The sequence below is a fragment of the Manihot esculenta genome, chromosome 13 (assembly GCF_001659605.2).
Source record: "Manihot esculenta cultivar AM560-2 chromosome 13, M.esculenta_v8, whole genome shotgun sequence".
Lineage (NCBI taxonomy): Eukaryota > Viridiplantae > Streptophyta > Magnoliopsida > Malpighiales > Euphorbiaceae > Manihot > Manihot esculenta.
The window spans coordinates 13,726,945-13,743,933 of record NC_035173.2 but is presented as its reverse complement, the minus strand read 5'-3'; the positions used below and the strand labels follow the sequence as shown (position 1 = coordinate 13,743,933).

Genomic DNA, 16,989 nt, shown 5'->3' with positions numbered 1-16,989 from the left:
AAATTTCACAGCTTTGACTTTTTTTTTTTTTGTCGAATTCACAGCTTGACTAAATTCCACAACAATAAGATAGTTAATAAAACAGTACAAATGGACCTTAATAAGTTCTCTGAGAGGGCCAATAAAAAAAATCCTAACTCTATTGCTTAATGTTGACTAGATCCTAAGGTATCATCATGTCCTGAACCAACCAATCAAATCCCTCAAGCAGCCCCTCCCCTGTGTATGCGCTACAGCCCACGATTTTCCAATGCCTGGTTTTGTCCATATTCTCCAGGTTTAGTACCTGCAGAAGTTTTGTAAACTCCATTTTAGAATTTCAAAAGACGAAAGCAAGGCTATAAATCACACATAATAACTTTGGAAGAAAAGAAAAGGGAAACTAAAAGAACAAACCTAACTTGTGAAGAAAATCACCAAGAGAGAGCGAGTCAAACAAAGAACAAAGGCAAATTAAGGAAATTGCATTATTTTCTTTAATTGTCATAATCTAAAACTGCTAAATAGCAGAAAATTTGCCCTATTTTTAGAGCTTAAGGACCTAATCAAATTAGGAATAGAATTACATCTAATTATAAATATTAAATAAATTAAAATTAGGAAATAAAAATAATAAATAAATAAAAGTTAAAAATAAGACAGGCTGCTAAATTTCAAAATTAATCTCAGCAACTCAGTGTCTTCAACACACTAAATGCTGACCAACTGGCAGTAGACTTCTATGCCCCACATGATAGGAAACAAATAAAGCAATTGCATCGTCATTGACTATTTTGCAGGAAGAAACCATAAAGATGTAATAGGATAAACGAATAAATAAAAGAGTGATCAATAAATAAAAGATTGATCTCATGTAATAAATAAATTACAAGTCATTTGGGTTTTAATGCACATTGCAGGAACTTCATACATAGAGGTAAACTAATCTTTTGATTTTATGATAATAGGTTTTGAACCAATTCCTTCCTTAGCAAGTTTGACTAAAATTCAAACTACTATTAGATTGACTAAAATTCAAGAAACATGATATTTTTATAACTGCTCGTATGCAATCTAACCATGAAACACAGGAAATAAATAAATGATAGATAAATCTATTTGATTTCCGATCAGGCCATCCCAATGATAATATAATAAAGAAAAAATGAAGCAAAGTAGGTAAAGAAAAAGCTAACCTCCCAAACAATCATGGCATCCTGATTGGTCCCTTTCTTGCCTTGTTGTGTAAACAGTGAAGCAATATTGCTGGACCCATTTAAGAACAATCTCCCAGGAATCAAACATTTAATGTAATGTACAGAGCTTATCATTCCTTGGGAAAAAGGGAAAAGAAAACGCATGAAGAAATTTAAAAAGTTAAAATTTCAACATTGACTCCTCATTTGCAGGCTACTCAAAATCTAAATAAATTGCAGAAGAACAATGATCAGCACAGATGTACATTCCCAGTGAAGCACAATACATCAAGATCCCATCCCAAATGATTAGATCCAATACAATACACATCACAGATCCAACAAAAAGAGTGAAAAGAATTATCAAAATCCATTAGAAGGAAAGTATCACGAATGTGATTCGCAATAACATTCCCAGTTCTAGCTTCTTAAAAAAAAAATAGATATAAGTAAAATTAAGCAAGAAATGTGAATTAATCAAAGCTAAATAGCTGAACACAACAAAAAATACTTCACATTAAGCAACAGATCTAAACAGAAACAACAAATAATGAGTTGGATCATAGACTAACAACAAAAAATTAAAACTGCAGCAGATCACGACAAAGAGAAAGAAGAATTGACTCACAAATCCAATTCAGGTCAAGGTGAAGCAAGCCCAGAGAAGGAATGCAAATTCTGGAGAGAGAGACTGAGACAATGAAAGAGAGAAGAAATCAGAGAGAAATAAATAGATCTCACAAACCTGCAGTGACCGAGGACGCGGCGAGGAGCAGCACCGGACAGCAAGACTGGAGCAGAGGAAGCGGCGGAGAAGAGCAGGAACCGAACGCAGAAACGACGTTGACAGCGTGGAGCACGATCGGCGGGAGGCGCACCAGACGAGTGACGTAGAGGCCGAATGGGGGAGGGGAGGGCGGCAGTAGACTTTGAGAGTTGAGAGAGATTTAGGGTTGGGTTTTATGGGTTATTTTGATTGCAGGTTTGTTTATTTATGTTTATTTTTTATCTTTCAATTAAGATTTTATTTTTATAGTTTATATTATTTAAAATGTTTTATATTATATTTTTATTAATTTTGCCTTTAATAGTACAATTAAGATTAGGGATTAATTAGATATTAGGAATTAGAGATTAGGATTAGAAATTAGATTAGAGTAGCTATGTAAACGGATCGGTTATTTTTGGGTAGCCGATCCGACCGAACTCTAATAGGACGGATTTGGATAGTTATAATTGGGTTTGGGTTTTAAAAATAATACCCGTTGCGGGTTCGGATTGGATTCGGGTTTTATGTATAGGGTACCCACTACCCGAATCCATTTATATAAATAATTAATCTAATATAAAAAAATATATTTTATAATAATATTTATAAATTTTTTTATATATTTTTATTTAAAAATTTAAATTTAAATATTCTTTAGAAATATTATATTTTTTAAATGAAAATTATTAATGAAAAATATTTTTTATATAAATTATTAATTAAAATATATAAGATTAAACGGGTTCGGGTTTTATTCGGATAATAATAATCGGGTTTGGGACGGATTCGGATAGTTTAAATTAATTTTTAATCGGGTTCGGGTTCGGGTAGTTTAATTTTCACGGGTACCCTACCCGTTTACATCCCTAGATTAGAGGATCCCTTAAATTGTCAAAACGACGTCGTTTTATATACCGAATTGAAATTACTTAATTTAAAATTTTAAATAAAATAAAATTTAATTAAAAATTAAATTAAAATTTTAAAAATAAAATGGTCGCTGATTGATCGCTATTTTAGATATTAAAATTAAGGATTAGGGTTAGGGATTATGAATTAGGGATCAGGACTTCGGGATTAGGAATTAGAGATTAGGGTTAATTTTATTATGAATTAGGGATTAATTAGGAATTAGGGTTAGAGATTACAAATTAGGAATTACGAATTAGGGTTAATTTTATTAGGGATTAGGGATTAATTAGATATTAGGGATTAGAGATTAGGATTAGGAATTAGGTTAGAGTAGGGATGTAAACGGATCGGGTATTTTCGGGTATCCGATCCGACCGAACCCTAATAGGACGGATTTGGGTAGTTATAATCGGGTTTGGGACGGGTTCGGGTTTTAAAAATAATATCCGTTGCAGGTTCGGATCAGATTCGGATTTTATGTACAGGGTACCCACTATCCGAATTCGTTTATATAAATAATTAAACGGGTTCGGGTTTTATTCGGATAATAATAATCGGGTTTGGAACGGATTTGGATAGTTTAAATTAATTTTTAATTGGGTTCGGAACGGGTTCGGATATTACTAATATAAATTGGGTTTGGGTTCGGGTAGTTTAATTTTCACGGTACCCTATCTGTTTACATCCCTAAATTAGAGCATCCCTTAAATTATCAAAACGACGTCGTTTTATATACCGAATTGAAATTATTTAATTTAAAATTTTAAATAAAATAAAATTTAATTAAAAATTAAATTAAAATTTTAAAAATAAAATGGTCGCTGATTGGTCGCTGATTGGTCGCTATTTAGCGACTAATTATTTTAGTCGCTAAATATGGTCGCTAAATATCCCCGCCCAAAAAGTTGTCGCAATTTCGTCGCAAATATGGTCGCTAATAACTCGCGCCATTAATTCCCGCTAAATTAGCGACCATTTTATATTTGGTCGCTAAATAGCGACCAATTAACGACCAAAAATTAGTCGTTAAGCTTTTTGTTAAATAAAAATATTATTTCATTCATTCAGTCTCAGAATGGTCGCTGATTGGTAGCTATATAGCGACCAAAAAATTTGGTCGCTAATTTTGGTCGCAATTTTACAGTTTTTTTGTAGTGACAAGACCTCAAAAAGGTACAAGACTAGGATCCCGTAAGATCTCCTGGAGCAAAAACGGCCGGCGGGATCTCCAAGATCTCTCCGGAGCAAAAACGGCTAGGATCCCTGAAACACAGCCCGTATAAGGCTCGTCAAGAAAGCAAGAAATTAAGTATTGACTTCACAGTGAGGAAGATGAAATTCCGAACTCCTGAGCCCGTCACACAGATAGCGCAAAAGCTGTAGCGCAAAAGCCTAAGCAAAGAACAAAAATCCGAGCTCCTTAATCCGCTGAATGGACGGACTCACGACAAAAGCAAGAGATCCTGTCCACAGCTCGGGTTAACTCACAGTAAACAAACACTTAGCAAAAATGACCTTAGGAGAGGAAAACGACGAAAAAGCTAAACTCCCCATCCCAGTGGAGCATACAGCCCAGACCGCACCTACTGACAAAGGATCACCTCAAGAGGGATCAGACATCAGAGCTCATAACCAGAAAGAGAGGTAAAATCGTCTAAAATGAAGCAGCGCAATTACAAATGAAGTCTAGGGATTTACCCCCTCACCACTCATGTAATAAATGCTGAGGCGGTAAAGGGGCAACCCGATGAGAAATCCAAGGGCGTGAGCAGATGAGACCCCAGCTTCAGCTCTTATCAAATCAGAACTAAAAGCAAAAAGGCCAGCCCTGCTCATCACCTTTAAAGGTACATGATCTAACTTATTATTAAACAAAGGCTGTATGCCCGAGCTCATAATAACGAAGTAATAAGAGAAAAATGAGGATGTCCTTACAAGAATCATAAAAACTTATAGGTCGAGAGTTCAGCCCACTGTTAAAAACAGAGCTCACGGGTACGGCTAGTCCAGCTCGGAAAGAGCTTACAGATAAGAATGCCTTAGTAAAATAGATAAATTTATAAGTCAGAGACTAAGTCTCTTGCTAAGTTTTCAGCCCTGATTAACTGAGGGACAAGAAATGAAAGACGATGTAGTCAATTCCTTACAAGATTTATTAAACACCTCCTAAATGTTTTATTTGCCAATCTTTAAAATTAAACAAATTAGACTGTTTAGACAGAATAAGTAGCCCGGTGAGGAGGTAAGAACAGCTCAAATATGAATAAAGCCAGAGAAATAAATAACAATCAAAATAACTCAAAATACCAACACAAAAATTAAATTTCATTAAAAGGAAAAGTAATTACAACCTACTTTACAATCTACTCTACTAAAGGAAAAACAGTCCTTAAAGGACTTACATGCCTAGGGGCATTATTATCTACATCATCCCCTGTACTATCTACATTTACATTATTTACATTACTGTCTATGGGAGGCCCAGCACCTTCTGGCTCAGACCCCCCAGTGCCCACAAAAGGCACGACCTCCAGTCCCCGAGACCCAGCATCTCCATCTCCCAGCTCGGCGCCTGCCTCAGAAGGCCCAGCTGCAGTACGAGGAGCCTCTTTTGGCAAAGGTCTGTCGTCTTCCCCATAAATCACATCCTCACCATCGGAATCCTCCTCTCTAGCTCGGAGTTTAGCCAATGGGATGGACGGCTTATGTCTGGCCTCCCTCAAGCCTCGATTGAAACCCGAGACGAACATACAAAAGCCCTTATTCCATATTGTTGTCTTCATCTCATCAGAAGCCTTATATTCTGCAAGTCGTCTCTCGCAGGCCTCAGCCATCTCGGCTTTGAACTCAGAAGAGTCCTTATAATCCTGGAGACGAACTTCACAGGCCTGCTTGATCTCGTCCTTCAGCTCAGGGGACTCCTTGTACTCCCTCAAGCGCTCCTCGCACTCCGGCTAGACCCTATCTTCAGCCAGCTTGGCCTCTTCGAGCAGGGTCGAGCACTTCTTCTCCAGGGATTCGACTTGTTGGCAGAGCTGCTGATACTGAACTTGAGACTCCTCTGCCGCCAAAGTCAAGCCCTTAACTTTGTCAGTTTGCTTGCTCAGCTCCTACTCCAGAACCACGACCCGAGCTAGAGCTTCATTCCTTTGAGCCGACGCGGCATCAAAATCTGCCTTTAACTGCTCATTCTGGTGCTGGACCTCCTCCTTCTGGCTCACGGCCTCATCCTTCTCACGCAGAGCATCCACCGTGGAGGACAGCTGCTTTAGAACTTCCTCACAACGGACCTCTGCTGTAGCTGACCTCTCGTCAGATTCCTTGAGAACCCTCCGGACGTGAGACAACTCCGCTTCTAGAGACTGGGCATGCTTTTGCGCCTCAGCTGTCTCCCCTTCAGCCTTCTTACGGGCCTCCAAGGCCATATGCAAATCAAACTTCAGGGACCTGTAGTCTTCCCGGACAACGGCGAGATTGCCCCGAACATCGCTGGTCGCGGATAAGTTCTCCTCAAGGCGCGCCTCTTCGATACGACGGTCCACAGATTCCTTGAGAGTGCGATCCCGGGCATCCATCTCCATGAATATACTCGTGACCTAGTAAAAGGGAAGACAAATAAAGCCAAGAGGTAAGGAAAGGCAGAAAAAAATTAGAAACAGAAAAGGAATAAGCATGACTCACCATCAAGAGCAACTCCCTAGCAGTATTCCCGAGGTCCTCTCTGGACCGAGCTCGGAAGGCCGTCTGCTCTTGTGTAGAGCTGGCCAGGAGGCCGGAAAGAGCCAACAGGCGAGGATCCGAAGCCGCCGTGATCCCACCAAACATCCGTTCCCGGATCATCTCAGCGACCGCACTCGCCGGGGACTGGTGGGTGATGTCCTCTGCATTCAAGATGTCATTATTAGAAGCGGACAGCAGGGGCACGACCGAGGTCTTCTTCTTCTCGAGGGGAGGCAAAGCAGGGTCCGGGCGTCTGGGAGCTTGAAACTTCTTAGGAGCTGAGGCAGGAGCGTCAGAGTGGAGAGGACGCTTGCTCGCCATCCTCCCAGAAACTTCTTCAGAAACACCTGAGGACTCCTTTTGGGGAAGAGCATCCTCAGCCACTCTAGTCTCGGTAGCCTTCACGAGGATATCCCTAATAACCAGAGCATCCTCACCAGCAGCTTCTCTTACATCCTCATCCATAAGGATGACCCTCGCTTCATCTCCAGGAGCCGTCTCTTCAGTTACGGGGGTCTCGATTCTCTCTTCAGGGGCCTCCCCGAAAGGCAAAGTTGAGTTCGCTCCCTCCGGCTCGGCGCCCACGGATGACCCAGCGGTGTCTTTTGGAGCTTTCTTTGCTCCCTCAGCGGAAGTTTGTGGGGACCGGGAAGCTCGAGGGGGCTGAATAGCCGAGCTCGACCTACTGCTGTGGGACCTGGCAGGCCTGGTTCCCCGGGTACTCGGTTTGGGAGCTCGGGAGGAGGGTGGAGCAAGAGGCTTACCCACCGTCTTGGTAGAAATAGTCTTGGCCACCTCCTGGGTAGCCTCTTTCATCGATCGCCCAGCCCGGAGGGCGTCCAGAGCCGTGTTCATGCTCTCGCGAGACAGTATAAGGTTCTTCGGGGGCTTGATCTGATCCATCTTCACGTTAGAAGCTGCAAAAGTCCAAAATCAATACAAAGTAAGATAACATGCCACACAGATTACAAAGGCAAAACGACACAGCTAAATGGAGTAAAGTACCCGCGTCTCTAATATCATGAAGATTAAACACAAATATACACTTCTCGACATCATACTTCTTTTCAACAAAAGTCAGTCGAATATACCCGACCTGCTCAGTAAGGCTCAGCTGGGGCAGGACATTGCAGTTCAGTGAAACATCCTCCCAGGAGAGTTCTAGGTCCCAGATGAGCTCGGACTCCTTCTAGAGCTCCACTACTGCAAAGCCCTCCATCCAGCCCTTTATTGAGTCCTTATGACCCGAAAAAATTGAAAGCCCCCCGCGAGGGGAAAAATAATAAAAACCCTGGATTGCTCTGACTAATCGGAAGAAGGAGATAAACAAATGCACCGTGGGTGTGAACCCCCAGCTCAGACATACAGATTCAAAAGAGGACATGAACAGAACGAAATTGGGAACTAGCATCCGAGGGGTTATCCTGAAGTAGCGGAAGACCTCGGTAAAGAAAGGAGAAAAGGGGAAGGTTAAGCCATACTCCCTTTGTTTAGCAAAAAAGACCAGGCTAAGATCCTTTTGGAGGTCGATTAGGTCGGAGGGAGGAGGATCAGGAAGAACGATCCTCTCGTTCGGGTAGGGGACCCGGCTAGACTCCGGTATCGGAATTCCTACCGTCCGATGGAATCTCGGATGTTGGAAAACTCTAGAAGGGTAAAATATGTTTTTATAAAATGTTTTGATGTATTTTATGATTTTAAGTAAAAAGGAAGTTGAGTTTTGAATGAAAATAGCCTTGGAGGAAGACCCAGGTTCGGCCGCCGAATCCCAAGTTCGGCAGCCGAACGTGCATGCGTTTCGGGAGTGCTTTAGGCCCCCGAAAGCATAAGTGAGGGAAGTCCAGGTTTGGCCGCCGAACCTTAAGTTCGGCCGCCGAACATGGCATGCATGCAGAGGCACGTTAGGCCCCCGAAAGTGGCCTAGCCAGCCACCTATAAAGGGGTCCCCATGTCCGAACGGGAGAGCTTTTCTCCCCATTTTCGGCCAAGGTGAGCTCTCCACCGTCCCTCATCGATTTTGAGCTTCTTCCTACGAATCTTCATGTTTTTCTTATGAGTTTTCACTTGGTTTGAAGATCTTTGAGCAAAAGAGCAAGTTTGGAAGCTTGGAGAACAAAGAGTGGATTTCTCCCTACCTCCAAGCTAGGATCGTCTTTCCTCTCGATCTTCAAGAGGTAAGCTTAGATCCAACCTTTCTTGCATGTTTTAAACAAGTTTTATGAAGATCTATGGGGTAGAAATGCATGTTAGGTTATTGTTATGTTTATGGGTTTATGTATGTTTATGAGCAATGTGGGTTGTTTGATGTGTTGTAGTTGGGGTTTTTGATGGTTTAAAGCCCCTAGGAGCTTGTATGCTTGAGTATGCATGTTGTAGAATAGGAAAATGCATGTTTGAATGAGTTGGGAGGCGTTTGTGCATGTTGGAACCAAGTTTCTACCCTTTGCGAGAAACCAGGTTCGGCAGCCGAAGGCTCTTTCGGCCGCCGAACCTGCCTGTGGTAGCATGTATCGGCTGTCGAATCCTGCCCCCGAAAGTGGACTTTTGGCTCTAGAAGGGAGTTTCGGCCGCCGAAGGTGCCGCCGAACATGCATGAGTTTCGTCTCTGGAGGAAACCTTCGGCCGCCGAAAGTGCCGCCGAAGGTGCCTGACTTTCGGCTCTGGAGGGACTTTCGGCCGCCGAATCCGCCGCCGAAAGCGCCCTGTTCAGCCCTCCTTTGCATGATTTCCTTGATTGTTTTAAGGTGTTTTAGGGGGTTTTTTGGGGAGTATTTTAGAGTCATGTTTATGTGTGTTAGGTCCCTCATTTGTGTCCACCTGTGTAGGTTCGGACCAGAGGAACCAGAGAGTTCAGCAGTGAGCACTGCTTCAGAGTTTGCAGAGTCAGTCAGAGGTGAGTAGAACTAAACTTAATCTTTTAAATGAGAAATTAAATGTTTTTATCATGTTTCATGCATCATGATTATGCAATAGGATGATTGCATTAGATTTCACGAATATGTTGCATCGCATTCCTTGTTGTTGATGTGGGTGAATGTTGGATGACCCAATTAGTCCCTGAGGAAAGACCAGGACCTCATTCTACGGCCTGGCATGAAAATGAAAGACCAGGACCCCATTCTACGGCCTGGCACGGACATGGGACTCGAAGACCAGGTGCCTAGAGGAGGCCCTGGGGAAATGGTAAGTAATGTATGATATGACAGGAAGACCAGGACCCCATGCTACGGCCTGGCACGAAATGATGCTGGGACTATTTGGTGACAAGTTCACCCAACCCTTGATGTGAATTGTCTGAGTTATGATGCATTTCATATGAGCATGTTTGTTAACATGTTTTTATAGTTCTACTCACTGGGCTTGTTAGCTCACCCCTCTCCTTTAACCCCCAGGTTTGCAGGTACAGGATAGAGCAGGAGGTCGGATAGAGTAAAGTCTTGGTCATGAAATAGCTAGTAGTGGACATGATGGATATTGTAAAGTAATGTTGAGTTATGTAATGTAATGATGATATTGAGGTTTAGAAGTGTGCTTGACCATAGTATGTTGTAAATCCCTTTTTAGATACATGATCTTAAATGTTTATGGATGATTATGTTTAACCAAACTTAATGTATGTATGTCACCCCATTGGAGCATTGATGAGGACTCCAAGGTGGGGTTAATGTTAATGTCTATGTTAATGTATGCACAGGTTGAGTTTGGTTCATGAATGAAAAAGAAAAGTTCAAATTTTTATGTACGATGTTGATAATGTATGGGATGAAACAGGTTCACAGGATGTATGTTTGGCTTGCTACGGGTCCCGGCGGCCTTAAGCCGATTTGGATTCTAGCGCCGGTAGCGGTCCGGATTTTCGGATCGCTACAATTAGACTCTACTCTAAGAACATCGGGAAGTTTTGGGCTATCCATGGAAGGACAAAGAGAAGAGCGTACCTTGAAAATGGCTGGGGCAGAAGGACGATGTGGGCAAATCGCGCCGAAGATAGAAGAGAGCAAAGGTTTTGAGAAGACAGAGAGAATTTGAAATTTTAAACAGTGATGAGACGAAGAGATGTTCTGAGTAGACCTGTCCTTTAGGCTGCGCAATCATTATGACTCTCGATATTTACCCCCTCATCAGTTGGGCAATAACTGATGAGAAGGTAAAAGGGCAATGGATGACCGCTGGATTTCTCCTCCTCGGTCTAAGGCCAGGCCCATTAGGACAGCCCAAAATCTGAAGGCTTCTAAGCCTCCTCCAAGAGCCAGGTCCAGCCCACTCAGCTCAAAGACCGAGCTCAAGTCAAATTCTTCAATCAGGCCGGCCCAGCTATTCCGGTCCAATGAACAGATCCCCCCTGGGCCTAGTCTTAACCTTATCTTCCGGCCCAGCTCGGAACCAGGAAGGAATTCAGCCCATTCGCCTTGTGGGACCATCCGCATGCGTGCCCGAGGAGAATCAAGAGCCGCTACGCATGGGGCAGCGATCTGATTTCCTCGTACGTCCATATCAACATGACAGGGATAGGTGGTCCAATGACATACATTCTATTACACGTCACTAGCGGACAAGAGAAAATATATAAAAGGAGAAATACTCTCCTCTAGGTCTAAGCTTTTTCCATTTTTACAGAACCCTTGTAAAACCCTATTTTCTAGATCTCAGATTATCACAATACATGTCCACAACTATTCTATTACATCAAACTATACCAACTGCTAAGCCGACTTCCCAAGCTATTTTCGGCCCTGCAAACCTGGGGTTAGGGAAAAGTGATAAGCTACAAGAGTCTAGTGAGCAGAACATAAAAACAGTTTAATAAACATATGCTCATATGAAATGCGTCACAACACAAACAATTCACATCAAGATGGACTTGTCACCAGTAACCCTCTACATAATCTAATGTGCCCGGCCCTCGACGGAGCTTCTCAGGACTTTCGCTTAAACATAACATAATATATCAAATATGCCAGGGGCGTAGAACGGGCAAGCCCTGGTCTTTCCCTTACATCGTGCCAGGGGCGTAAAATGGGAAAGATATGATATCATATGTAATACCCGGCTAGACTCCGGTATCGGAATTCCTACCATCCGGTGGAATCTCGGATGCCGGAGACCTCTAGAAGGGTAGAATCATGTTTTATAAAAATGTTTTAATGTGTTTTATGATTTTAAGTATGAAATTAAATGAGTTTTTGCATGAAAAGTCCTTGGAGGAAAACCCAGGTTCGGCCGCCGAAAGTCAAGTTCGGCCGCCGAACATGCATGCGTTTTGGAGGCACGTTAGGCCCCCGAAAGCATGAGTTAGGGAAGTCCAGTTTCGGCCGCCGAAAGTCAAGTTCGGCCGCCGAACATTGGATGGATGCGGAAGCGCATTCGGCCCCCGAACGTGGCCTGGCCAGCCACCTATATAAGGGGCACTTAGCCGAAATGGGCGTGTTTTCTCCCATTTTCGGCCACAGCAAGCTTCCGACCTTCCCTTTTCAACTCTTGTGTTCTTCCTCCAAATCTCTTCCATTTTTCTTGAGTTTTAAACTCACATTGCAAGTTTTGAGCATTTAAACCAAGTTTTGGAGTTTTGGGAACTCAGGAGCTCATTTTCGTGGATCTCCAAGTTTAGGTCGTCTCCCTCTCGATTTTCAAGAGGTAAGAGCCGATCTTAAGCTCCTTATGTGTTTTAAATAAGTTTTATGCAAGATCTATGGGTAGAAATGCATGTTAGGTTATATGTTGAGTTATGGGTTAATATTGATGTTTTGAACAATGTGTGTTGATTGTGTGTGTTTGAAGTGTTGTAGTTGGGGTATATGACTGTTTGAGACCCCTAGGAACTTGTATGCATGTTTTGGTTGAGATTTATGCATGATTTGAGGTTTTGGGAGGCAAGGGGTTCATGTGAACCAAGTTTCTGCCCTTCTGGCAGAAACCAGGTTCGGCCACCGAAGGGAGTTTCGGCCGTCGAACCCCCTTGTGGAGGCAGCATTCGGCTGCCGAAGCTTGCCCCCGAAAGAAGACTTTCGGATCTGTCTGGGAGGTTCGGCCGCCGAAGGTGCCGCCGAACCTGCCTGACTTTCGGCTCTGGAGGGACTTTCGGCCGCCGAACCTGCCGCCGAAAGTGCCCTGTTCAGCCATTTCTTGCATGTTTTTATGTGATGTTTTCATGATGTTTTAGGGGGTTTTTGGGGAGTATTTTAGAGTTATGTTCAAGTATGTTTGGTCCCTCATTTGAGTCCACCTGTGGGAGCAAGGTCAAGATGACTGACTACATGAAACTGGGTGCTCCTCAGTATAAAAAAGGGGATGACCCATTTGTGTATCTTGAAAGGGTTAAAGTAATCACAGATGAGATTGGGGCTGATGATAGTAGAGCCATTCAGATGGCTGGGTTCACGCTTAAGTGCAAGAAGGCATGAGAGTGGTTCAAGAATTATGTGAACCCGAGAGTGGACAGCATGACTTGGGAAGAGTTTGCAAACGAGTTTGCAGGATGGGCTTTTCCCGATAGTTCAAGGGAGCTGAAGATGATAGAGTTTGAGCAGTTGAGGCAGACGGAGGAAATGAGTGTAGAGGAGTACACCGACAGATTTATGGAGCTGTTGCCTTTTTCTGGACAGAGTCTGGACACAGATTCAAAGAGGTCAAGGAGGTATGTCATGAAACTCCATTCCAGGTATTTCTCCTTGATTCAGTCAGTGGACAGGGAGAGCTTCCATGCCATAGTAGATATGGCCAGGAAAATGGAGGCCAGTGCCATTGTTCAGGGGACAGTTAAGCAGTCAGTGGCACAGTCTTCCGGTTCTAAAACTCCGGGTGGGGGAAGATTAGATCCCTCTACCCTGAGTGCAGCAGCTTCAGGCAGTAAGAAATGGGGTAAGCCCAAGGGTAAAAAGAATAAGTTCTGGAATAAAGTCAAGTCTAGTCTGGGATTTGGGAGTGGCTCAAGCTCTGGTGCGGATAATGCAGTTTGTACGAGGTGTGGTAAGCCACATAGGGGAGTATGTCAGTTTGGGACGAACACCTGTTTCAGATGTGGTCAAGAGGGGCATATGGCTCGAGATTGTCCAAGAGCAGTCCCGATGGCTCAGTCCCAGCAGACAGCTTCAGGCAGTGTAGCGCAACCAGCAGCTCCAGCCATGACTCAGGCCAGTGGCAGAGGCAGAGGGAGAGGGGCAGCCTCTTCCTCAACGGGTTTTAGAGGTGAAGGTCCATCAGCTCCAGCACGGATCTTCACAATGACTCAGCAGGAGGCAGATGCATCCAACACCGTGGTGGCAGGTAACTTAATCATTGGTTGTTCAGATGTGTATGCCTTGATGGACCCTGGTGCATCTCATTCTTTTATTGCTCCGAGAGCCGTGGGGAGGTTAGGTCTGATGACTTCTGGGTTAGAGTGTCCTCTCTGGGTCAGTGGACCCAAGTGTGATCCATCAGTGGCAGAGTCAGTCTGCCAGTGTAGTCCTGTGTTTGTTGAGGGAAGATGCTTGTCCGCCGACCTAGTGGTTCTAGATTTGACAAATTTTGACGTCATTCTAGGGATGGACTGGTTATCTACCCATGGTGCTACCTTGGACTGCAGGGACAAGGTAGTCAGGTTCAGAGGTCAGGATGGGTCTGAGGTTGTCTTCAGAGGAGACAGGAGGGGTACACCTAGAGGTCTGATATCAGCTCTTCAGGCTCGTAGGTTGCTTAGGAAGGGATGTCAGGGGTATTTGGCTCATGTGAGAGAGCTTAGCAGTCAGGTTAGAGAGCCCGCCTCGGTGCCAGTGGTGAGAGAGTTCTTAGATGTGTTCCCAGACGAGCTGCCAGGTTTACCACCCACTAGGGAGATAGAGTTCGAGATAGAACTGATGCCTGGAACCCGACCAATCTCTATCCCTCCCTACAGGATGGCGCCAGCAGAATTGAAAGAGTTGAAGGAGCAGTTGCAGGAGCTGGTAGACAAGGGCTTCATCCGACCGAGTATCTCACCCTGGGGTGCTCCCGTTTTGTTTGTGAGAAAGAAGGATGGATCCCTTAGACTTTGTATCGACTACAGACAGTTGAACAAAGTCACTACCAAGAACAAGTACCCATTGCCAAGGATCGACGATCTATTCGACCAGCTAGCAGGAGCGGGTTGTTTCTCCAAAATAGATCTGAGATCTGGGTACCATCAGCTGAGGATCAGAGAAGAAGATGTGCCAAAGACAGCTTTCAGGACCAGATATGGGCATTTTGAGTTCCTTGTGATGCCGTTCGGGTTAACCAACGCCCCTGCAGCATTCATGGACCTCATGAACCGAGTGTTTAGTCAGTACCTGGATCACTTCGTTATTGTCTTTATAGATGATATCTTGGTGTATTCCAGGAATGCAGAGGAGCATGCCCATCATCTGAGGTTGGTTCTACAGACCTTGAGGGAACATGGCTTGTATGCCAAGTTCTCTAAGTGTGAGTTCTGGCTGAGGAGCATTTCATTCTTGGGGCATGTGGTGTCAGAAAATGGAATAGAGGTAGACCCCAAGAAGGTAGAAGCTGTGGCTAACTGGCCTAGACCCACTTCAGAGACAGAGATCAGAAGTTTCTTGGGTTTAGCAGGTTACTACAGGAGGTTCGTTCAGGACTTCTCGAAAATTGCAGCTCCTCTGACCAGACTAACCAGGAAGAATCAGAAGTTTCTGTGGACCGACCAGTGCGAGGAGAGTTTTGAAGAGCTTAAGAAGAGGTTGACTTCAGCACCAGTGTTAGCTCTGCCATCTAGTGATGCAGACTTTACAGTCTTTTGTGATGCGTCCCGTGTGGGACTGGGTTGTGTGCTTATGCAGAATGAGAAGGTGATTGCTTATGCTTCTAGACAGCTAAAGAAGCATGAGTTGAATTACCCCACACATGACCTAGAGATGGCAGCAGTGATTTTTGCACTCAAGATGTGGAGGCACTACCTCTATGGGGTAAAATGTGAGATCTTCAGAGATCATAAAAGCTTGCAGTACATCTTGAGTCAGAGGGATTTGAACCTGAGGCAGAGGAGATGAGTGGAGCTGCTGAGTGACTATGATTGTAAGATTCAGTATCATCCGGGTAAGGCGAATGTCGTGGCAGACGCTCTAAGCCGGAAGTCACTAGGCAGTCTATCCCACATCACGGCAGAGAGGAGACCAGTGGTGAAGGAGTTTTACAAGCTCATTGAGGAAGGTCTACAGTTGGAGTTGTCTGGTACAGGTGCCTTGGTCGCTCAGATGAAAGTGACACCCGTGTTTCTGGAGCAGGTGGCTCAGAAACAGCATGAGGACCCAGAGTTAGTGAAGATTGCCAGGACTGTTCAGTCAGGCAAGGACAGTGAGTTCCGATTCGACAGTAAGGGGATCCTCCGCTATGGGAGCGATTGTGTGTACCAGATGACATTGGGCTAAAAGGAGACATTATGAGAGAGGCTCATAATGCAAGATACAGCATTCACCCCGGAGCCACCAAGATGTATCAAGATCTAAAGAAGGTTTATTGGTGGCCAGCTATGAAGAAAGAAGTGGCACAGTTCGTGTCAGCCTGCGAAGTGTGTCAGAGGGTGAAGCTGGAACATCAGAAGCCGGCTGGAATGCTTAACCCGCTACCTATTCCAGAGTGGAAATGGGAGAATATAGCTATGGACTTCGTAGTGGGGTTACCGGCAGCGTCCAACAGATTGGACTCCATATGGGTGATTGTGGACAGACTCACCAAATCTGCTCACTTCATCCCTGTCAGGAGTGGCTACTCTGTGGACAAGTTGGCGCAGGTGTATGTAGAATGAGATAGTCAGGACTGCAATGGGGTTCCTGTTTCTATAGTGTCAGATAGAGGACCCCAGTTCACCTCCGGTTTTGGCGGAGTCTGCAGGATGCCATAGGTACCAGTTGGATTTCAGTACTGCCTTCCATCCACAGACAGACGGACAGTCAGAGAGGACCATCCAGACCATAGAAGATATGCTAAGATGTGTGTGCTGGACTTTTAGCGGTTCTGGAGGCACCATCTACCTTTGGTGGAGTTTGCCTACAATAACAGCCATACATGCTAGCATTGGGATGGCTCCATATGAAGCTTTATATGGGAGGAAGTGCAGGTCACCTGTTTGCTGGGAGGAAGTTGGAGAAAGGGCCTTGGCAGGGCCTGAGCTAGTAGAGATCACCCAGCAGGGTGGTAACCCATAATCAGAGAGAGAATTAAGCGACGGCTGCAGCAAACAGAAGAGTTATGCAGACATCCGCAGAAGGTTAGTAGAGTTTCAAGGAGGGGATCTGGTATTGCTCAAGGTGTCTCCAATGAAAGGAGTGGTTCGGTTTGGGAGGAAGGGCAAGCTGGCTCCGCGGTACAATCGGACCCCTTTGAAGTCTTGCAAAAGATTGGGAATGTATCGTACAAGCTAGATTTGCCTGCTTCAATGGAGAGAATCCATCCGGTTTTCCA

General features: G+C 44.3%; 1 protein-coding gene and 1 long non-coding RNA gene across 2 annotated transcripts; both read right to left on the bottom strand.

Annotated features, from left to right (window-relative positions):
- Nucleotides 1-248: 248 nt before the first annotated feature.
- Nucleotides 249-2,169, bottom strand: LOC122721554. Its single transcript, XR_006348225.1, has 3 exons — nucleotides 1,804-2,169; nucleotides 1,176-1,312; nucleotides 249-286 (listed from the first exon to the last, which is right to left on the bottom strand). It is a non-coding gene; the product is annotated as an uncharacterized LOC122721554 (long non-coding RNA).
- A 3,797-nt stretch (nucleotides 2,170-5,966) lies between these two features.
- LOC122721494 lies at nucleotides 5,967-7,479 on the bottom strand. Its single transcript, XM_043949333.1, has 2 exons — nucleotides 6,538-7,479; nucleotides 5,967-6,452 (listed from the first exon to the last, which is right to left on the bottom strand). The coding sequence occupies exons 1-2, from the start codon at nucleotides 7,477-7,479 to the stop codon at nucleotides 5,967-5,969; spliced, it is 1,428 nt and encodes a 475-aa protein (XP_043805268.1).
- Between the last annotated feature and the right edge of the window lie 9,510 nt (nucleotides 7,480-16,989).